Genomic DNA, 23685 nt, shown 5'->3' on the forward strand with positions numbered 1-23685 from the left:
CTGCGCCTGCTCAGTCCTCACTGGGCTGCGGGGTTCTTTCTTTTTAAATATTTCTTGAACTTCAGCAAGCCTCAGGTTTCCTCTCATTCTACTGACACCTCCCTCTTATGCATAGTTGTTGCCCTTTGGGTGGCTTTAAAGAAAAGAATAATACTGCACTTATATCCCACTTTTCCTTAAAGAAGCTTGTGGGTTCTTCCGCTTCCCCTTTTTATCTTCCATACCCCTATGAGGTAGGTTAGGCTGATAGACAACCATTGGCCCAAGGTCACAGCTTCACGGCTGAGTTGAGAAGTGGAACCCCTGTCTAACACCTCAAGAACTGAACTGGAATTCTAGCATAGGGTGACAGAAATAAGGGCCTGACATTTTAAGAGGATTTTAGTTCATATACATTTCTTCCTAAAATTAATTAATTTATCGATTACCCCCTTTACTGGGCATCTGCTTTCCTGTCAATGGCTACATATACCCTTGTGGTAATCTGTCGGAGGCTGGCATGCATGACATCACAGAAAAATGTGTCCTGGATTACCTAACCTGTAACAAAAACTGCCCTGCTTCCATTTCCACTATGACTACCTCAGGATAAAAGTCTCAATCCTATGCACATCTACTTGGCTATAAATGTTGCAAATAAATAGTAATAATAAAACTAATAATTTTTTATTTATACCCTGCCCTCCCTGGCCAGGGCTTGGTTCAGGGCAGCTAACACTGAATATGAATTACAATAAAAGGTAACAGAAAAAAGAAAAAAAAACCAGTTTATTAAAATACGGCTTAAAATATAGCTTAAAATGCAGCCTCATTTTAGTAGTAGCCCATAAATCAAGACCATAAAGGGAGGAAACATCAGATATTCACCCTGCCAGCTATCCATGCTGGTCCTACGTGGCCCAGCAAAAAAGCCAAGGGAAAATTTATATACCATATCCCACATAAGGGGTCAGAGTGAGTCCAAGCGGAAGGCCAGGCGGAATAGCTCCATCTTGCAGGCCCGGCAGAAAGATGTCAAATCCTGCAGGGCCCTGGTCTCCTGTGACAGAGCGTTCCACCAAGTCGGGGCCAGGGCTGAAAAGGCCCTGGCTCTAGTTGAGACCAATCTAACCTCCTTGAGGCATGGGACCTCCAAAGTGTTGTTATTTATGGACCTTAAGGTCCTCCGCGGGGCATACCAGGAGAGGCGGTCCCATAGGCATAAACAGATATGCTCTCAAAGGCTTCTATGTTTTCTCCAAAACCGACATAATTTAATGTTGCTTCTGAGCCAGTACATTCCAGTATTTTCTATGCTGCACTCACTGTCTTTTTACAACTCTGATTTATTTATGAAATTTCTAAACTGCCTTTCATCCAAGGATCACAGGGTGATTTACAATATGAAAATACGCAACACAGGAATAAACAAAAACATTACTCCCCACGCATATATTTGTGGTGATGGTTATTGTTTCTTAACTGACGATGAAATAACGGCGCCACCCTGTCCAGGCCAGATTTGCAAAACACAACTGAGGTTATCTTCCTGCTACTGGAAGATTTAATTGGCCCTGTTCTGGTACCTCCTGCCACAATCAGCCCTTTAATTAGCTGTTTCAAATCTGCAGTTCAAACGATCTCAGCATTTGCTCATTACCTTTTTATTGTATTTTTCATTATCACAATTGCACATTTTTCTGCATTTTCTTAAAGGGCAAGCACTAGGAAGCGGAGAATTTGTAGTTCATAGAATATTTTGTGATTCACTCGGGATCTGAGTGCATTTTTGTGGTTAGAGGATGCAAACATTTGGGACTTTGGGGAGAGGTGGCGCCAACGTTCAAGGGCTACAATAGATGCATTTGTAATTGCTAAGGTCAGAGTACAAAATACGAAGAAATTTGGCCCAAGTGGAACATGCTTGTTTACTTCCAAGATGGAAATTTGAGCTAAAGCTACTTCACAGCTCTGGATTAGTATTTATACTTACTGCTAAATTCATCTTCAATATCTGCTTTGGCAAATGGCATTTCCATCATCAAGCAACATACAGAATCATCAAGACGGCGGGATTCCTCTTTTCGTTTTTTTCTTTGCTTTTTCTTCCGCTCCACAATTTGCCTTCCATCTGGAATACATTTGAAACAATGAGTTGGGTTTTAGATTTCAAGGCTGATGAAATCATCGCCAATAAAACTCAGTTCCAGGCTCACAGCTCACTGCAAGGCAGCTTTTCAAGTAGAATACCAGAGGCTCTCACAAAGCAACTGCTTGTTCCTCCAAACTGCAAGTTTGGGTTTCATTCTTAGCTTTCGATGTTTTATGAACAATCCCAAAATACATCTGTGTGTCCTGACTCCCTTTTTGAAAGCCACAAGTAATGCTGACTTGCTTTACAAGGATCTATGCAGTTGAGAACGATTAAACTTCCAATCCTCTACACCAGAGTAAGTTTTCCCTACTACTGCATCTGTGTATGCCTATGTTCTAAACAGCTTATGGGTTCTTATAAACAGTGTGTGGATCCTTCAGCTATATACACAATCAGATTCCTTATTTTTTTATTTATTTATAAAAAATATTCATATACCTCATTAAAAATATCAAAGCTGTTTAAAATTATATACCTATATATTATAAAAACACATAAAAAATAAAATCAAGAGACCACCAACTAACTAGCATGAAAATATGTATTCCTAATTGCCTGCACAAGCCTGGAAGAATAGAAAAGTTTTTAGCAGAAGGCACATCTTTTGCATATTCTACAGGGCTGGGCTGATGACACTAAAGATTCTATTTTGTGTTGATGTCAAATAAGCCCTGCCAACTTAGGTGACAACTGTTGTCACATAAAAATAATTATACACCTTTTGTTAATGAAAAGGTACAACTTGATGTGTCTTTTTAAAATAAAAACAATTAACTGTGACTCTAAACTGATAGTAGCAATCTAAGGAGAGATCATCATAACTGAATTAGTGATGTAATGCTTCTTCCATTAAGCAGGTATAATTGTAGTATGACACAACACAGTTATCGTCGTGTAGTGGAAGAAGTGATACATCAGAAATTCAACATATCAGGAAATAGCTCATTACTACAGATCCCTCCTTTTTCAGGTCTTCACTATCAGGTAGTCCAAATCTAATCCAATGGGGGAATTTGGCAACAGACACACCTGTTCTGTTCTTGTGGCAAAGAAATCACTGGCTTGATAGATGAAGTGAAGTGTAAAAAACACAAGCACATGATCCAGATTATTAGTGCCCTGTATAGCGTCTCTTAGATACCTCATCCCTCATCCGTAGTGCTAGGGGAGATAAGTCACCTGATTAGATACTAATTGGCTTCAGCTTAAAGCAGCGAGGGAAGGCTAACAAGGCAGTTGTTAGCTGATCCTGAAGGCTGTACAGGAAGTAGCTGCTGACTGATTAAAAAAGAAATGTGGCATTTAGGTGAATTGAATCTACAGCTTCCTGTTGTGCGCGCGCACAGTGACAAACACAGGTTTGCCATCATGTAAATGTGAGAGGCTAAAACCTACCTTCCCGAGATCCTCTCCTCTGTGCCTTAGGGGAAGTGAACCCTCCCAGGCATTTTCTATATAAAAGCCTCATAGGATTTAAGGGAGGGGGGAGAACTGATCTTCTGTTCTGTCTCCTGAATGCAAAGTCTGCACAGTATCCTACTCATATAGGGAAAAAGGGATATCATGCAAATCTCTGCACACACAGTGGTTTAGTGTGAATGGTCATTCTGTCATCTCAGAATTCCTATCTACCTCCAGTGTTAGGCATGAAGGGTATCTATCTCAATTTCCAACTATAGAAAAGTCTCAGGCACAGCTTATCACCCTCAGACGTTCATGAAAAATAAACGTTTTGTCATTGTTTGCATATAAGCTTCACACATTACATCTTTTAGGTACATGCCTTGGAGGTTTTAAGTGTACGCCAATATTGTAAACTGTAAGAGTGACAAACAGGTTTGCAAATGCATCATAATGACATATCAATGGAGAAGCTATGCCTGGCCATAGCTTCCTGTTGTGTGCACCTTCCCTGACAAACCCAAGTTTGCCATCCTATAATCAGGAGCAAAAGGCAATTCTGGCAATTGACTGTTGTATGGCTGATTTCATCGTCAACTGTATCCAAAAATAAAATACACCCTTTACCCTGATGGGAAGGAAAGCTAAAGTGCCATTTTTGTCCCCCCAAAATTATATATTTCGACTTTAAACTATCAGCATCCAAAGAACCAGGCAAGTGTCGAACATCACTGTTTGTAGTAGTAACAAGTGAAGCAGGGATTACCTCAAGGGAAATTATCCAGAGGATGAGATAAACAAGTGAGTCATAGTGTTGGGCTTGCCGCAGGTTGACAAATTGGATATGTAATTCTCTGCAGTTCAGAAACAGTAACTTCAGTACATAATTTATGGTTGTCTGTTATTATCATTTGCTGATGTGTAATTTGAACTGAACTTGTAGAACAGATACCAAAAGATCCATGGTGGCTCTGGGACATTAAGATCAACGCTGCAATACAAAGCATGCCTAATTAGAAGTTACGCTGAACACAGTGGACTTCTTTCTGGGTAAATATGCCTTGAATTGGGCTGCATCTCTAACTGCTTCCCAAACATATACATTTTGTTCATCTTTCTTAAATTAAATATATGTTTTGAACTGGGGCTCTGTGGAGACCATAGGCTGTATTGATAATACCACTGAATTATAACAAGCCGGATAAGTGCTGAATTATGAGCACATGTGGGATGGACAGTAGGTATGTGGTTTTATAGGATCCCAGTCATAAACTATTCTCCTTACAGATTCCACACTGAAGCAAGATTCATCCTTAATTATATTTATTGCCGGTATAGAACAGAGTGATGTGTTGCTCTTTCCCAGGAGGCTTGGCTATCTTGCGCAATTTAGGCTCTGCAAAACTAGGAAGGCTGTATCTGGGGGTTCCCTTTCAAGCAATAGTAGTTTGCTTCAGCCATTTCTTCAGCAATATTTCTTTTTGGTGCTGTTTGCACTGCCAGTGCCGTGGGGTGTAAACTACTCCTGCTCATTTAAAGCTACTCCAGTAAAGCACTTCTACACCTACCAACATGAAGTGTTTCCCTGCTTGAATAAACAACTGCTGTTTGAGATGATAGATGTAAATGCACTCCATTTTGGGAGCCTGCATTTCTCAATAGAATTATATTAAAAGGTACCAAGGCATCCTGCAAGTTGTGAATTGCTGGCAGCTATAAAAGCAGGCCAAATGCAAATCATGTTGCCTTCATGGCTCTAACTGCAACACAAAGGACAGAAAAATCCCTCCATCACCCCAATAATTCATGGCCTAGAGTTTCTCTGAGAAAGTAGATTCCACAAGCAGAAAAAAACTAGGAAGAAAAGGCAGTCATTTCATAGTTTGTGGTAATGTGGTATAGCAGATAAAGTGTTGCAGTTAAAACTATGACACTCCCTGGTTAGCGCTGGGCAAGTCATTTCTAGACAAATTTCTCACAGGGTTGTTGTAAGGATATGAGGAGAGAGCAAAAATAATTTCATGCCAACCATAAGCTTATAGAAAGGAGAATGAGCTACACAAGTGTAGCAAAAGTATGTGTAAACATAAATCATCATTAATTAGGTGAACATTTAAAAGAGCATTTGGAATGGTAAACAAAACCCAGTAGCCTGCAGTGTCATTTGTTCTTTCTTCTATGCTAATTGTGCATAACAAATTGGTTTTTATACTCCTCTTTCCCCCAGCTGTTATGTCAAAGAACACTGAACCATACACAGCATACTACAAGGGCAGGGTGTTAATGCTCCTTGTGGCATTTCCACTTACCCTATCTGTCCCTTCACTGCCATTTGATACTCCTATCTCAATTCCCACTCCTGGGAGAAGCTTATAGTTTTCAGAGCACAGTCAGCCCCATTGCCAAAGCTAAACAAGTCTGGGTCCGGAAGTCCTATACAAGCCACTTTGAGTTCTGGACGGTGAGGTGTGGCAGAATAGTAAGTAATAAATCCCTACTAGCCCATCTAATGCAGCTGTGTCATCCAAATTCTGTACTGCACCTAGCAGATCACGGATACCAAACAAGCATTTGCTACTAGTAGCACTCATTTTTATTCCCAGAATACACACAGCTTAATCACTGCAAGGTTAAGCATCATCAGTAAAACTATCTAGCTAGCTAGCTATAGGGACGCGAGTGGCACTGTGGTCTAAACCACAGAGCCTAGGGCTTGCCGATCAGAAGGTTGGTGGTTCAAATCCCCGCGGCAGGGTGAGCTCCCATTGCTCGGTCCCTGCTCCTGCCAACCTAGCAGTTCGGAAGCATGTCAAAGTGCAAGTAGATGAATAGGTACCGCTCCGGCGGGAAGGTAAACGGCGTTTCCGTGTGCTGCTCTGGTTCACTAGAAGCGGCTTAGTCATGCTGGCCACATGACCCAGAAAGCTGTCTGTGGACAAACGCCGGCTCCCTTGGCCAGTAAAGCGAGATGAGCGCCGCAACCTGAGTCGTCTACGACTGGACCTAACGGTCAGGGGTCCCTTTACCTTTTATCTATAGCAAGGTTGCACAATGGGCCCTTCTCCTCCTGAATGAGAATACCTTGTTTATCCCCAGCAATGATTCTAATCTACAGTTCTGACGGTGACTCTAAAGATCTGAGGCTATTGTGGCTGAGAAAACAAGACGTGTACGCCAAATGGTTTGTGCTTAAAGAAAAACTTCAGGCGTACCTTTGTACACGTGTTTGTGCTGAGGGCTAGAATGCGTGTCGGAAGCTACCCCAAGCGCAGGAAATATTTCAAAGCAGCTTTGTGTCGGAAGGGGGACAGCAACACCAAAAAAACAGAGCCTTTCCCATTATTAGGGGAGCCTTCATTATACACGTTAGGCAAAAACGGTCCATTTTAGCCAGGCCTTTGGTTGCTTGATTGATATCCTATGCCCTTTTTAAAGTGGTTCTTTTTTGAAGGGGGGCGAGAGTTGTTATTGGGTTGTTGTTTTCATTTTGATTATATATATTGTGGTTTTACATTTTGATTTTGTTCTGTGAACCGCCCTGAAACCTCCAAGTATAGGGCGGTATATAAATTCAAATAATAATAATAATAATGGGCAGTCCCAAATTCAACCCCTGGCATCCCCAGGTGGGGTTGGGAAAGCCTCCTGCCTGAAATCCTGGAGTGCTGCTGCCAGCCAGGGTAGGCAACACTGAGCAATGGTCTCGGCTCGGTATAAGGCAGGCTCCCGTGCCTCTTTCTCCTCCTCCTCCTCCTGCTGCTGCTCACCGGTCTGCTGCAAGAGCTGGCTGCTTGTCGAGAGAGGCTGCCCGTTCTCTCCGGCTTCGCCCGGGGCCTCCGCCTCCAGCCCATGGGATCTCGCCCTGCAGGGAGGCGAACGCTCTCGAGCTGCCATGGCGACCCAGGCACCACGCGGCCCCCGCCTCTCCGCAGGAGGCGCCCGCGGGCCGAGGGGGCTCCGAGGACTAAGCGGCGCGGCTGCGCCTGCGACAAGGCGGGCGGAACGGAGAGTCCGCAGCCAGAGGGTCCGCGGTACCATAGCCCGGCTGGCACCTCTGCCTTAGCGGGGAGCGGGCAACTACGGGAAGGCGGAGGGGTCAAGAGCGAAGTTCTGCGGGACGCTCGGAACGCAGGGAGGGAGGGAGAGACGCCCCTCTGCCGTAGCAGGAAACTACGAATCCCAGCATGCAATGCGCCCGCAGAGATTGTGATTAGGCCGGGCGCGGAGTTGTATCCGAGTGCTTTCGTTGCGTTTAGTCAGAGTTGCCTCTGACTAAACGCAACGCCAAGGGCCACCTGTTTTGTGTCCCCCTTTCCTTCACCATCCCAATCTTTGTAAGAGTATTCTGATGTCTGGGAACAAAACATTTCAGGCAAGACATATGAGTAATGTTACTCATATGTTTTGGGGAAGGCAGGACAAAGCTATACTCTGGCATTTTTCAGAGAAATGCACTGAATTTTGCTCTCACTGAAAGGGGGTTGTAAGCCAGGCCATCTGAGCAGGACGTCACTAGATGATCTGGAAGGGATTTCCCAGTGGAAGAACTTGGCACCGCAAAGGCACACTCAGCTTTGTAATTTCTATCATCATCATCATTCAGAATTATAGGCCATTTCATGGCATAGAGCTATTGAAGCAGTGTGCAGGGTAAAAACAGAATGAAACATAGGGGAGGAAACCCTCTAAGTATAATAAATCAATTCAACAAACTAAAATAAAACATCCCTATAAACTAAAAAGAAAAAAGCCACAAAATGTTTCATCAAATATAAGATGAAACTTCCATAAATGACTGGGTCAGGAAAAGCCTTCCTAAGAAAAAGTGCCTTCAGTAGGTTTGTAAACTTCATCCATACCCTCCAGCATTTCTCTGATAAAAATAGGGACGTCCCATCCCTTAGTAATAATTTTACTAATTATACCCACACATCTTACTGGGTTGTCCCAGTAGGCTTCCAATGTATATAAAACATAATTAAACAATAAACATTTTAAAAAGTGCCCTATACTGGATTGCCTTCAGACGGCTAAGGGGTCAGATAACTCCATACCATCCAACATTTCTCCAATGAAAATAGGGACATCCTAAGGGAAAGGGGGACATTCCAGGATCAAATCAGAAACTGGGACAGCTTTTCTAAATCAAAGACATCCCTGGAAAATAGGGACACTTGGAGGGTCTGCTTTATCATGCTAGACAAATGTCTGGTTTAGGCTAGTACAGTCATACCTCTGGTTGAAGTTGCTTCAGGTTGAGGGCTTTCAGGTTGCACTCCGCGGTGACCTGGAAGTAACGGAACACATTACTTCCGGGTTTCGCTGCTTGCGCATGCGCAGTCAAAATGACGTCACGTGCATGCACGGAAGTGGCGAATTGCTACCCGCAGGGGTGCAGACGCGGGTTGCATTCGCTTCAGGATGTGAACGGAGCTCCGGAACGGATCCCGTTCATATCCAGAGGTACCACTGTAACTGAATCCAGAGAACTGGAGCTGCAACACCAAAAGTCTATTTTCTAATATAGGGTAAGTGCTCCCCCTGGGCCTATGGTATTCTCAGCAGTTCTACATCTGAGGACTGCGGTTGCTGAGCAGGCATCTAATGGGCAAGGCGGTCCCAAGTTCCTTAGGGCTGTAAATGCTAAATGCAGGGCGTTGGAAATGCACCCAGCAGCACATTGGAAGCCACTGCATTTTCTTCAGGAAAGGTGCTACATGGTGTCAGTGGGGCACCCAAGCCAACAATCTAGCATTCTGCACCAGCTGCAGCTTCTGGATTAAGCCCAAGGGAAGCCCCTTGTAGGGTTTGTTGTTTGTTGCCATAATTAGGGGATGAGTAAGTCTTGGTGATGAGAGCAGACCTGAGCCCTCCGGACTGTGTAGGAAAATAGACTGGCCACATCTACCCCGCTTGATTCATAGGACATCACAGTTACAAAGAATTATAATAGCATTGGTCTCTTGACAAAATAGTTAAGGAACATGTATTACTTTTAATATGTGGTTTCTTGTTAAAGAATATTTACTACATAATGTTAGGATATCCAACTTGAAACAGCAGTTGTGGGGGGAATAATTTTGCCATCATACTACTAACAAAACTAAAACTAGCCTGTAGCTAAATCAGAAGAGAAGGAGTTAATAAGACATTGGAAGGAAGACAAATAAAACCTCATATGGAACCAATTACAGTTTCTATAAAAGATGTTCCCTCTAGAGGAAGAAAGTTAGCTAATGGAAGAGATATCTTTCTGGAAATGCAGCAGCTCAGATCTCAAGCAGCTAGTCATGAACTGGAATAGCTTTTAAACCTTTTTAATTTTTTTACATGCCAAAAAGAAGGAATTGCCAGTTAGACAGGGTTAGCAGGTTCTTAAAGAAAGATAAGTTTTGGACAGAGCTATGTTAAATACCTGTTTCTACCACTGTTTTCAATTTTTGAACTAAGGGGGAAATGAACTGGTTAGATATGGGGTTGGGAATCTTTTTTGCTTTCTCTCCCGCACACAACACAGGCTAACTTTGACAGGTGGGTGAGAGCCCTCCTGTCAATCACCCAATGTCAGGTGATTGATAGGTGAGCACTCTCATCCACCTGCTAAAGTTGACTTGTGGGAAGAAGGGAGGGATCTGCCTTATTTATTTAAAATATTTATAATATTGCTTTTCATCACTATAGATACCAAGGCAGGGTACAAAACACAAAATAAAATAATAAAAACTGTTCCAATCATAATCATAAACAACAATACTAAAAACAAACCATCCAGGAAACAAATAAGCAAAAAAAATAGAGCAGTTCAAACAATAATCAGCTTGTTCTTGTTTAGTCGTTTAGTCGTGTCCGACTCTTTGTGACCCCATGGACCAGAGCACACCAGGCACTCCTGTCTTCCACTGCCTCCCACAGTTTGGTCAAACTCGTGTTAGTAGCTTCGAGAACACTGTCCAACCATCTCGTCCTCTGTCATCCTCTTCTCCTTGTACCCCCAATCTTTCTCAAAATCAGGGAGTCTTCTATTCTCATGAGGTGGCCGAAGTATTGGAGCCTCAGCTTCAGGATCTGTCCTTCCAGTGAGCACTCAGGGCTGATTTCCTTAAGAATGGGTCCGTTTGATCTTCTTGCAGTCCATGGGACTCTCAAGAGTCTCCTCCAGCACCATAATTCAAAAGCATCAATTCTTTGGCAATCAGCCTTCTTTATGATCCAGCTCTCACTTCCATACACCATTACTGGGGGAAATGCCTAAACAAATAAGTATTAACTTGGTGCTGAAATTATAACTACATTGGTGCTATTTGTACCCATAAGGCGGGGTATGCAATGGATGGGGCTTTAGTATGGATAAAACTTCTGTTATTCAAAATACAGGAATGGGTTTGTGATAGACAGCATAGTGATCTGCCTGCTTCGTGCAGAGGTAACAAATCACTTCTAGGTTTTACTAAAGAGGAGTCACTAATGATGTTGGGAAACGTAGATGTGAGGGGAGTTGCACTGCTTGGATTTAAATGGAAACATAAGTATAGTGATCATAACGGAAACCTGGTAGAGTGAAGAAACCAATGGGATATTGTTATCTCTGGACACAAACTGTAGGAAGGGCAGAAAGGGATATGTTGGCATAGAGTCTGGAAGAGCTGCAGCCCAAGATAGGAAAAGAGGTGGTAAAGGAACACCTAGCTACTTTAAATGAATTCAAATCTCCTGGGCTTGATGAGCTGAACCCAAGCGTACTAAAGGAGCTTGTGGATGTAATCCCAGAGCCTCTGTCTATAATCTTTGAGAATTCTTGGAGAACAGGTGAGGTGTCTGTGGACTGGAGGTGGGCAAATGTTGTCCCCATCTTCAAAAAGGAGGAAAGAGAAAACCCAGGTAACTACCTGTTGATACCAGGAAAGGTCCTAGAACATATAATTAAACAGTTGGTCTGTGAGCACTTAGAAAAGGATGCTGTGGTTACTAAGACCCAGTATGGGTTTCTCAAAAAAAGTCATGTCAGATTAAGCATGTCTCCTTTTTTCATAAGAGTTACAAGCTTGATGGATCAGGGGAATGCTATGGACTTAAGTGTATCTTGATCTGTGTAAGACTTTTGACAAAGTCCCCATGATATTCTTGCGGAGAAGCTGTTCGACAGTGGAACAGACTCCCACAAAATGTGGGGGACTCTCCTTCCTTGGAGGTTTTTAAGTAGAGTTTGGATGGCCATCTGTCTTGTATAATTTAGCTGAGATTTAGCTGAGATTCCTGAATCGGCAGGGAGTTGGAGTAGATGGACTAGATGACCCTTGGGGTCCCTTCCAACACTATATTTCTATGATTCTATTATTCTATGAGTCAAACAGCCAGGGACTTCAAGTTTTCATGACCTGCTGTTGCTGATCACAAAGGGACTTGTATTAAAGCAGCAGGCATACTTTACATGACAGCACAGGGAAAGCGCTTGAGAGAAAAAACACTAAGACCTGCATGAAACTAAACAAGTGGTTTAGAAAAACGAGCCTGCTTGTCTGAAAGGTCTGTCAATGATACAAAAAATATATAACTTCTGTTAAGTATAAGATAAGAATATGTGTGTGTTTATGCACAATATACAGGTCATTTTACAAAATAATTTGCCCTTTTGGAAATTTCTGACAGGAATAAACCTTACAAAATTTTCAGAGGAAAATGTAAGATACTACATTATTCTTCATTACAGGACAAAATCCTACCCCAAGTACACTTTTCTCTGCAGAATTTACACACAAACAGACCTTCAAGCTAATTCTTGTGGTAAATTATCACCTGCAGAGTAATAAACGGTGATACCAAATTTCAATCAATTACTATTTAAATGGTAAGCGGTGAAACGAACAAGCATCTGGGGCATAAAATATCCAAAAGCAAACTATTGATTTTTGCCACAGAGGTGCTTTTAGGTCCTAGCCAAAGTGTTGTAGTAGAAGAAATGTCCCGTGGGGGTTTTCAAGTAAAAATTGATCCAGGAAAGCAGATGGTGCCCTTCTTGTGGCACCAAACACAGATTTGTTCTGGGACAAATTGAAATTTGGCTTTACAGAAAAGTAAAACATCACAGAAATGATGCGTAAGTTTTATATAAGGGTGAAGCTTGTATGAATGTACTCATCTGAGTCTTATATAAAAATCTATACACCACACATGCCCACTTTCTTTCCTTTTCTACAATCTGTCTGCATGTTTACCCAAGACACCCTACTGTTGCGGGCAAATTTCACATCCTATAAGACATGGGGACAATGGTTCTATTGTCTTATTTCTCAGGGCGAGGAATCTTATCTTTGTTTGGATATGAGGAGTGGTGATGCATTTAACTCTGCCGCTGCAACATGTGACTTTTCAGATACGTAATCACACCGGAGCTTGAGCATTTCTGTTTGTTCAGTGCAATTGATCATTTACACAGGGCTCCGTGTGCTTAAGATGCAAGACACAAAGTGCACTGCCAGGCTAGGCCTTCCTAACTTTCAAGAAGAATGTCAGCAGAGCATGTTAAATTTTATTACACCTCCAGGCTCAATGCACATAACTTCTTATACTTTCTAAATTCAATGTTCTGACACTCTTCCAGGGTGCCACATTGCCTTGCTGTATGAAGCCAGCGCAGAGCAGGAAACCGCTGAAATGGGATGTCTGGTGCTGCATTTTTGTCTCTTTGCCTTGCCAAAGAAAACGGATCTCTAAGTAAAAGGATGCAAGTTTGAGAGGGAACTTATCGGAAGCTGTTCACCAAAGCAGGATGTCATGGAACGCCTTGCTGGGGCTCGAAACTCTCATGCATTTTGAGAGGCAGTGGCATGGAAGAAGAGAAAAGCCTTCCTCTGCCAGCAGCATATAAAATTCAGTGGGTTTTTAAAGCCAGAGTGGTGAAAAGTCATTTTGAGGGAAGTGATCCAAAGTCTTGAGTATGTTGAAACTCATCTTCTGGCTGCAATGATATGTTGGGAAAACATGTCAAACAAGTAGTTAAAAGCAATATTAGCAATAAACAAACTACACTGCGTCCATTTCCTTTCCAAAGAAAAGACCAGTTTTTGAATTTTTGTGCAGGCTTGAGCACATCCACCCCCTTCATGAAACAAAGCCAGCAACCCAAGTTTAATTGACTTCACTAGGATTTTTATGCAAGTGAGGAATGCAGAATTGGATCCAAATTTTATGCTGTTCCAGATGGAAGAAATGCATATTTACAGACTAGTAAAACCATTGTTTCGAGACTGAAGTGCTAGATTCAAACCCTAATTTCAAAACCAGCTGCCATAACTACTTCTTCTTCTTCCTCCTCCGCTGCTGCTGCTTCTTCTTCTTCTTCTTCTTCTTCTTCTTCCTCCTCCGCTTCTTCTTCTTTGCAGAAAACTCTGCTTTTGGCCTTTCCTCTGTTCTTTTTGCCTTTGCATTTTTATCATCCTTTGTCTGACTTTGTTTTCTTCCTTTTTATCCCCTCTTCTCTTTCCATCCTCCTATCCAAAAGACTGAACTGTGGAGCAGACATTCTACTTGCATCATTCCTGCTGTGTTATTTACACAGCCTGCACACTGCCGGTAACTGAAAACTTATTATCCAAGGATGGATTTCTATATAGCCAAGAGAGCACCATTTTTACACAAGAGGGAGTTATGAGCTGGTTTGAGGGATCCCCAAGTTTTGCATGTGTGCATGTATTCATGGAGGATACGGCTATTACTCAGAATGGCTATGTACTATCTCGAGTGTCAGAGATAATAGAGTATAGCTGAATACCAGTTGCTGAGGAAAGCAAGTGTGGAGAGTAATGTTGCATTCATGCCCTGCTTATTAGTTTCCAACCGGCATCTGGTTTGTCACTGCAAGAAGAACAGTGATGGATGAGATGATCCAACTAGACTTGTTTTATGTTCTTAAAAATAAAACAACCCCGAGGGAAGAGTGAGTACAGGATGCCAATTGGTTGTTGAGCTTTTGTTTTGTTTGTCTGTTTGTTTGTTTTAAGGAAAATCAGGGAGCAGGTAATGGAATGGAGTATCCTGCAAGATGGCATGGATGACTTGCTGGAACCAGGAACAATAGCATTTTACAACTGTACGTTTTGTTTCAGGTCCCAGCTGTTTCCCCTAGTTCTCATATCATTCATCAGTGATTTTTTAAAAAAAGGTTCTGCAGTACATGCTGTATGAATTTGTTCTTCCAGGTGCATAATAAATGCTTGAATGAGAGCCTCTTCATACGTGACATTTGTTAGTTTATGGGGGGGAATTTTTTTGCTCTGTACAGTCTGTACACACTAAATAGTGTAAAAACAGTTTTTGCCTCTCAGTCCCCTATATGTAATGTGGACACCTGCCTTGTGCGTAGATCACACAACTGCCTCAATGACTGAGAGCAACTCTTTGTGTAAGTACTATAAGCAGCTTGTCCAGTATTATTGCTGCTACAGCTCGATATCCAGGTTGCACGCATTAAATCGAGAGAGACACTAATTGCGTTTGATATTCTGGATTTGGTCTTGCAGGGGTTAGCATGTTGGAAATTGTGAGACTTGAAATATCTTGCTTAGTCAAGACCCCATTAGCTGGCTTTAGGAAGGCCATTATCCCCCTGCCAACTGCACCTATAAAATGAGACTACAGGAATGCATTGTGACGACAAATAAGGTAAAGCATATAAACTACTGTGCACGTGGCAGGCGCTATACACCTGGTGGCAATTCAAGAGATGGTCTAAACAGAAAATGGCTTTTGACAGAGCAAGAGTGGAAGAGGACTGAGCAACAGTGGAAAGGCACATGGAGCAGATACTGTCCTTTAGTTGCTCCTGGATAATGTGAGTTTCACACTACAGTAGTTACAGTAACCTAGCGCATATATTGATGGCATGGTAGGTGAACATCTCATCCACCCTAACCACTTTGGCAGAAGTTATAGTCTCCCCTGAAGCCAAAACAAAATGTTTTTATTTATTACCTGGCCCTTCCCAAGGGCTCATGATGGGCAATGATACGTGAAATCATGAATCATCTGTTATGATTAAACCATCGGCTAACCTTCCTCCTGAGGTCCTGTTCGTTTATTATGTGCCTGGCCTTAGCATCTTGATCCTTCAGTGGTGGATGCATGGCTGAGTCTTTGTATGGCCTGCACATTGAGAAGGTTTGCAGTGGCACAGAATTTCAGATTGTGCTCTGACAACTAGATCACTACTAGTATGGACAGGGCCAGCTGAGCCCTTGAAAGTACTAGTGCCTTGCTGCCTGGGAATGTCATGATTCAAGAGATTTAGGACTACTCTAGGAAATCCTTGAACCCAGCTGACTCCTGCCCTAGAAGCTTGGAACAGGTTCTCATTTAGATATCTGCACCTGTTGTAACCTTTGGGCTTAATGCCCACGGGAAACCTAGTCAAAAAGAACAAGGAACATGTTGTTGTTCTCTGCTGCCCAAGAATTCTGAAACTGGTGCTGACTGTGTCTAACAGTGCATGAATTCCCAATGTTTTAGTGCCCACTTGTTTTTCAACATTTTATTATTTCTATAAAGCTACTTTCCCAGAGGAACGGCCAAAGAAAGGCCTCTTTCTTGACAGAAGGTAAACAAGGCCTGCAAAATCATTTTGCAGTCTTGCTCCAAATAATCTTTGCACACCTGTACAATGAAGGCTAGCGTCCAGACACTACCATATGACAGAAGAATTACCCATTCATGGGCTGAATTGTGTTTGTGCAGATTGTCATAATGGTCAGATGTTGTGGCTGCCTTAACCACCTGCTACATCAGGAGACTGAAAGGTATATGAATGTTCCTTGACTTTGGCAAGTATCTCAAGACCCAGAGCCATGAATAAATTGGGCAAAGCAGGACAGACTCTGACATCCTTTTTATTACTTGGACAAGTAAAGTCCTGTCTGGTTGATGATAATGACCCAAGCAGTGTAGACTGGCCATCAGCACTGTTGCTTCAGTGTTCAAGAAAAAGGCCCTGTATAGTACAGGAATACTGGATAGGCATTGGGAAGTGGGCTATAAAGACATGATGTAATTATATAAATAGTGGGCACAGGGCTGTATGGGGTGATAGGAGAGGGGTAGTGCCCCCACTCTGCACTCAGTGGCTCCTAGAAGCTGTCAGCATGCAACAGCAGCTGCACCCTGGGAATGACTTCAACTGGATGGTTAAACCAGGTGAGGGTAGCCTTTGATTCTCAAACCCTCAGAGAGTTAGGGACTTCCCCTGCATGCAAAGACAGGCTGCGGTGGACAGACTGAGTGGATGAGACCAATTGTGGGTCCAACAGGCAAGATGGCAATTTCTGCACATGCCAAAGTGAGGGGAAGATGGGGCTCATCAACCTGGGAAGGTAGCCCATCTAGGAGAAGAAAAACTCTGATCCTAAACCTCTGCTGCCTTGTGGGACATCTTCGGGAGAATAAAACCCTACACAAATTTGGAGTGGAGTCCCTAAGATGGTTGGACGGCACCTTGTACACCTCCTTCCGGCAACTCCTGCAGCCAAGCTGGTGCCAGATGTATTGCTCTGCTTTCCTTTGGACCATATCAGTGAGGCTGAGGAAGAGGGTCTTGTCATTTGGGCAACCCAGGACCTCCATGCACGCTGCCCAGGCTTGTGCCTCGAGGAGGTCACTTGGGTACTGCTAATGCACTGGTTTGGTTTCATACCAGAAGGCGCACTCCGTTATCTCTCAAGACAAATGGATGACAATGACAAAAAGTAGGCACAGAAAGTTAAAGCAAATGCCTTGGAGCACATAAACAACAATCAAATTGTAGGTGGGAGCCATTGTGATGTCCTCTGACATCTTACAGTATACATCTTTCATCCTTTGCAATGCTGAGCCATGTGATATTTGAGGCTAAATTGGCCTGGGAATAATCCTACATGTTGGGTGAAATTCACCACAACTTCAGTAACCAATGCCTATTAAGCAAATGATATTTGAATCAATCCTAGCCACAAGTGCATTTGAATCACTTGGAGGTTATGTATATTTTAAGTGTTAACCTACCCAAAGGCCCCCAGAATTCCCCTGAGTTTTGATTAGGACCAGAGTTCTCAGACTATGAAGTAGATATTGCTGGAAAGCAGAGGTGAAGAACAAGTGGCCCTCAAGATGTTGTAGGACTACAGTTTCCGTCACCCCTGCCCATTGGCCACACTGGCTGAGATTGACAGGAGTGGAAGCCAAACAGCATCTGGAGAGCCACAGGTTCCCCATCCTAGCGTCAACCCCCCTCCTTCCTACTCTGCCCCTAATAAACTTTTAGTAAAGGGGTTGGGAAACTGGAAAATCTTGTGCTGAGGAACAAGGGGCTTAAGTGAGAGAGGGAAATTCAGTGGCAGCAGTTGGCATAACTGGGAGCATTGGACAAATGCCTGTTATCTGTGGACGACAATTAACAGCAAAAAGTAGCAACATGCCATCGGGCCCCTTACTAACTGAGGCCCATACAGGCACAAACTGAACCGAGCGTTAACATTTAACAGCATGATACAGAACATGACTAATCCGATATGACACCTCCGCCCTGTGGATTTTCATAGTAAGGAGTTTTAGGCATTGTTTTGAGAGTCCTTACTAAGTCATTTAGTCAGGACGGAAATTGTGACAGAGCAGAACTCCACAGTTCTGTGCCCTTCCCAGTGATACGATGTGACTTGAAGCTGCAGTGGCACAATTCACCATTTTGCATTGCTGTGAGTCATCTCAGAGGCTTCTGAGGGGAAAACCAATGGTCTAGACGCAAGATTGCGTTTTGAAAATAAAATATGATGATCATAATGATACCCAAGGCTTCGTTGTTTTAGTTTCCTACTTGCAGTGATGAGGAATCTTGGCAGGAGAAACACATCACACCACAGAGCTCTTCTCCTTTCTTTCAGGTTGGTCAAGCTCACTCTGGGCAAAAGGAGACTGCTGCCTTCAGCACACTTTTGCTTTCCCTTGTGCAGATTTTTGAGTGTAACTCCTGATTGCCTTCCCTGGCACGGCATCCGCACGAGACATATGGAGGAAAGTGGATAGACTTTCACTCTTCTCTGCCAACACAAGCTTGTATTCTGTGGTCTGGAGGCTTTCTGAGGCTCTTTATTCTGGGTCACATTACTAGAGCGGAGAAGCGTATCTTTTGTTCTTGCTTATAAAGGGATATTTTACTCACAAGGATATATACAGCATACCATTTGCAAGTGAATGGATGGAGCAGAATGCAAAGCTGTCATATTTGTGACGCTTCTTTCATTTCGCTTTCATCTGAAAATTGGGGGAAAAAAGGCTTCAAAACAAGGATAGCTCCGTGTTCAGAAATCCACTAGAGACATGAACTAGCTGCAGTGAGGTCAGACACGGGACAGCCCTGGTTAAAAGCAGAGTTAACACTTTGGTCTCCTAGCATGCTGAATATGCAGGCTGCCTTTGAATACTGAGATGTATCAAGAGTGATGTATATGGCAATAATAAGCGTTCAAGTCATTAAGCTGGAAATGGGGAGAAAGAACATTTGCTTGCAAGCTACATTTCAAAATATTTCACATGGTGAAGTGGCCTGGGCTTTGCTTTCATTTTGTGACTGCACGACAGGGTGCCCTCTCTACCACACAGAGATGTCTATAGCTCATTTGATTTCTTTAATGTTGTTTCTATATCAGTCAGCCAGATGGTGGGGAGCAGTAATGCTCTGCACTAATCACTTAGAAACTCTCTGCAGTAGCGCTTTGAGATTTGAAGACACACACAGCACACACACACAGCCACACAATGCAAATGCCACTGGAATATATTTCCATATGTACACATTAGCTAAAATTCTCTCCCCTTCCTTCCCAAACTAGACAACTCTTGAAAGGAAGAGGGGATTCCCCTTCTGTTTTGATCAGGAAAAAAGTCTAAATGTGCAAGAGTTTATTACTATGATGCAATTGTTGTCCTGGATACAATCAAACAAGTTGAACCTGAAGCGTGGCACACTGCTCCCAATTCAGGATTCAGCAGCTACTCTGTTCCAGCTTCCTCCCATCCACCCTCTGGGTCCTCCATCAGTCTGATTCTGTAACCACTGCACATGCTGAATATGTTGTTCAGCGGGTTGCTTTCCCCTATGAAGGTTATGCTTCTGAAACAACAACAACCCCTGCAAACCTCAGCATTCCTGTTATGTACTGAGCTGAATCCTAGAACAATAGGATCCAGAATGCAGCAGCCTGATTGGTCCGCAGGGGCCACCCAATCCAGCTCCAGGTGGAAGTGAATCAGCAACCTGACTGGCCTGCAGGAGCAGCCAATCAGGCTTCTGGAGGAAGTGAATCCACAACCTGATTGGCCTACAGGAGCAGCCCGGAATTAGCCAATCAAACAAGGCCCATTGTGTAAATAATGTATATTATTTTGGGGAATAATATTAGACGTTTTGGGAAAAGTTTCTTTCATTGCTACTACAAGCTGAATAAAGAGCATGAAATTCACACGACTCTATTTCAATTCCCCTAACCCTCTTGATTGGGGCTGGTGTTTGGTTACAAAAGCAACAGCATTCCCTACCTGAACAACAGAGGTAGTGGGAATGAGTGACACTGGCACCAACATGCGGCATGCTCCTGTTCAGGATACTCCATTCCTGAGCCCTCTTGCTCTTCCTGATTTGTTTTTAATGACACTTTGGATTCGCCCCCCCCCCCCCTTTCTGTTACCTTGTCAATGTGGCTTACAGAACAGGTTGATTTAAACCACAAAGAAGAAGGCAGGCCGATAGAGTCATTTTGTGGTGAGGGCCAGGAGTTTCTCCATTTCCAAATGCAGGGACCCCCCCCACCCTCTAACAAGTCAGCGTCCCATCTCCATGGGATGCACTCAGCCTTCATTAGATCACTTGGGGGTTTCCACCAGGCCCTTGCAAAGGTTTCACTTCTTTAAGTTTATTTTGGCTACAGCAGGACTGGCACTCGGAGAGAACTGAGATTTCTATTAGTACAGAGAGAATTGTGATGATTTTTCGGTGTGACAGCAAAGTTGACAGATTTACAAAGAAAGTGCCTAGGGAGAGAGATGTGCATAATTAAACAGCAGTACAAAGAAGAGGACCTCTGGAGCAAAATTACCGTCTTGTTGTGGTTGGTTTTTAATTCTCGGTGTCTTTTCAGTGCTTTCCCCACTTAATCAGATTAGTCAGCTATGCTAATGGGTGTTTGTGACTTAGGAAAGCATATATACATGCTTGTTGACATGAAGGCTGCTGCACTGTAAATAGAGCCCGGTGGACTGCATACATCCACCCCACTCCTGAATGCCATCTGTTCTCTGGCCTCGTGCATTTGTGTGTTGTCATCTTCATGCATTTCATCAGAAAAGCTGGTCCACGCATGTATTCCTGCTGTATGAGTGATTTGCCTCTCTCCAGTGAAGTTAACTGGAAAGCAGTTCAGGACAAGAAAGCGCCGCCTTTATTTGTTCACATCCACCTCATTGCATTGAATGGTGAATGGAAGCTAAAGGTAGTCTCCCACAGGGAACACGGTCCTCTTCTTGCTAAATCAACCTAGCCTGGAATATTTTATAGGGGTCAGGCCATACCAAGACCTTCTCTGGCACATTGCTATGAATTAACTTTACTTATTGACTGAGTTCTTTCCTTATGTTTCCTGGTTGGAGCTTGATAGCGGTATGCTGCCAGATGTCCCTAGGATCTGAAATCAAGAGTCTGCTGTACGCTTAAGTCCTGACCCCATGTGCAGAAGACATTATTGGGTTGGCATTTAAGTTTGGCACTGTGAATTTCTCAACAGCAGTCGTTCACTCTCCTCAACAGATTTCATAAGAAGGCTAATGTCACAACAAAACAGCCAGGCCTGACTAGGGCTTAGTTCATGAACCTGTAAACCATGCCAGGGTTCAATATTAAATCTTTATTTTCTTTTAAAAAGATTATTTTTCACTTTTTTGAGATACAAAGGTAAATGTAGTAATTCAACGGAACAAAAACAAGAAGGGAACACAATTAAAACTAAACCATGGTACCTGAGTTTGTAAATGCTAGTTTCCTGCATACCTCACCATACACATGTAGGAAGAAACATAAATAAACTCTGCAAATGCAAGAGTGAATAACTGGATCTCTCTCCAAAATGACCTCTGAGCTATTGGGGCCACCCCCCTTTTAGGGTTAATAAATGTTATTACTTATTATTATTATTATTATTATTATTATTATTATTATTTCCTGCCCATCTGACTGGGTTGCCCCAGTCACTCTGGGCAGCTTGCAACAAAGTGTAAAGAACACACCAAAACATCAGACATTAAAAGCTTCCCAATGCAGGGCTGTCTTCAGATGTCTTCTAAATGTCAAATAGTTGTTTATTCCCTTGACATCGGATGGGAGGACATTCCACAGGGCAGATGCCACTACTGAGAAGGCCCTCTGCCTGGTTCCGTGACCTCACTTCTCACAGTGAGGGAACTGCCAGAAGGCATTCGGAGCTGGACCTCAGTGTCTGGGCTGAATGATGAGACTGTAGACGCTCCTTCAGGTATACTGGGCCTAAACAGTGGTAGCCACTTCTAAAAATGCATGTATGTGTGGAGTGTCATTCCTACATTGTTTAGTGATCAGAAGTACCTGGTGTACATGTGGGAGCAGGAGCAAGATTTCCAGGGTGCAGCTTCTAGGCAGATTTGACCCCCACTGTCTCTCATTTTAACTACTTTACCTCATGCAGTCAGGGATATTTTTATGCTCAACCAAAACAATATTCAATATTCATGGAGAATATATTTAACCATAGATCCACCCCCATCCCACCAATGCTGGAGGTCTGTAAAGAGTTCTTTTATTGCACACCAGCCCTGCCATGTAATTGAAGTGACAAATACAGCACTAATGGGTACTTAGATATGTTAAGCAGGCTAAACATGCTAATGAGTCCTATGAGTGTGGCCTTTGATTCAGCAATAATCTGTAATTAAACTATTGTGGACTGCTTTACATTTGAAACAGATGGGCAAACAATGCCTCTGCACATGCTTTCTTAGTGGCAGAGGGCTCGGTTAAATTATTTATATATTATGTAAAAATATAAAAGGCTCAGCATCCATACATCAAAACTGACCCGTTTCAAATTATTTTATCCAATTATACAAATTGCAAGTAGGGACGCAGTTTATTTTCTGCAATCCTGTCGCTATAGTAACCAGTGTTGCTAATTGTGAGATTCTAGCCCAGTCAATTAGGGACTTTTACACTTGTAACTGAACACTGCTCAACTGTGTCTGCTCTCTAGACTGACACTGAAGTCCAGGAAGAATCCTCATGATAAGTATTTAACTTCAAGTTGTGGCACAGCTTTGGGGCAGGTTCTCAGAAAGATGGAGAAGGGTTTACAGCCAGTATGTACTGCTCATGACCCAGAAATAATAATAATAATAATAATAATAATAATAATAATAATAATAATTGCTCATCTGGCTGGGTTTTCTTCTTTACATTTCCAGGGGACTGCACAAAATCAGGAGCACAATTTGAAGTAATTAAAATAATGAGAAGTAGAATCCATTGTGCAAGATTTTAATCCTTTATACCACAGAAAATAAACAACATTTAATAAAAATCACAGCAATAGTAAAATAATACTGTAAATAGACCCAAACAATGTATGTAGCGTTGTGGTCAAGCTTTGAGATATATAGGACTTCATCTTTTTTAAAAAAAACAAAAAAGCAAGCAGGTGAAATTATATAGGAGAGTCAGAACAGAGTGTGGAAAATATCATTTCTCTCATTTTAATTTGTTAAACATACAGCAAGTTTCCCTGACTTAGCGAAACATATTTGAGTGTGGTTACACAATTTTGATCTCACATGAGTATAGTAGACCTCACATGATCACATGATGCATACTTTGGGAACAATTAATATTAATCTACTTTCAAATAAGGAGTGAAATACAACTGATGTGTCATTAGTCCAAGTCCCTAATTTTAAGGAAGTTGTGAGAAGTAAGTCTGAAGAACACTCACGAGAAAACAGATTTCAGTGTGTTTCTGGGCTATTTGAATAAATGTGCAATCCTAGTAAGGTCTACTAAGAATGAAGTTTCCATGAGTTCAGTGGGACTTACCCCCAGGTAATTAAGTGCAGGATTG

General features: G+C 42.6%; 1 protein-coding gene and 1 long non-coding RNA gene across 6 annotated transcripts in view; one reads left to right on the forward strand and one right to left on the reverse strand.

The window, feature by feature from the left end:
• The window catches only part of AKAP7 (A-kinase anchoring protein 7), a 75845-nt gene extending 68189 nt beyond the window's left edge, over positions 1-7656 (reverse strand). For 4 of the 5 annotated variants that reach the window (XM_083435080.1, XM_083435079.1, XM_083435082.1 and 1 more), the window contains exons 1-2: positions 7303-7656; positions 1973-2110 (exon numbers count right to left, since the gene is read on the reverse strand). In XM_083435080.1, coding sequence (XP_083291206.1) covers positions 1973-2110; positions 7303-7573 — 409 coding nt within the window. In that variant the 5' untranslated portion in view covers positions 7574-7656. Of the gene's footprint in view, positions 1-1972; positions 2111-4301; positions 4321-7302 lie in introns of those variants that run through there. The other variant, XM_083435083.1, reaches the window with a different exon arrangement.
• Positions 7657-7817: 161 nt separating this feature from the next.
• On the forward strand, positions 7818-14762 carry LOC310675062. Its single transcript, XR_014509909.1, has 2 exons — positions 7818-7907; positions 12827-14762. It is a non-coding gene; the product is annotated as an uncharacterized lncRNA (long non-coding RNA).
• Positions 14763-23685: the final 8923 nt, after the last annotated feature.

Source organism: Podarcis tiliguerta (assembly GCF_965153285.1).
Source record: "Podarcis tiliguerta genome assembly, chromosome: 3".
Classification (NCBI taxonomy): Eukaryota; Metazoa; Chordata; class Lepidosauria; order Squamata; family Lacertidae; genus Podarcis; species Podarcis tiliguerta.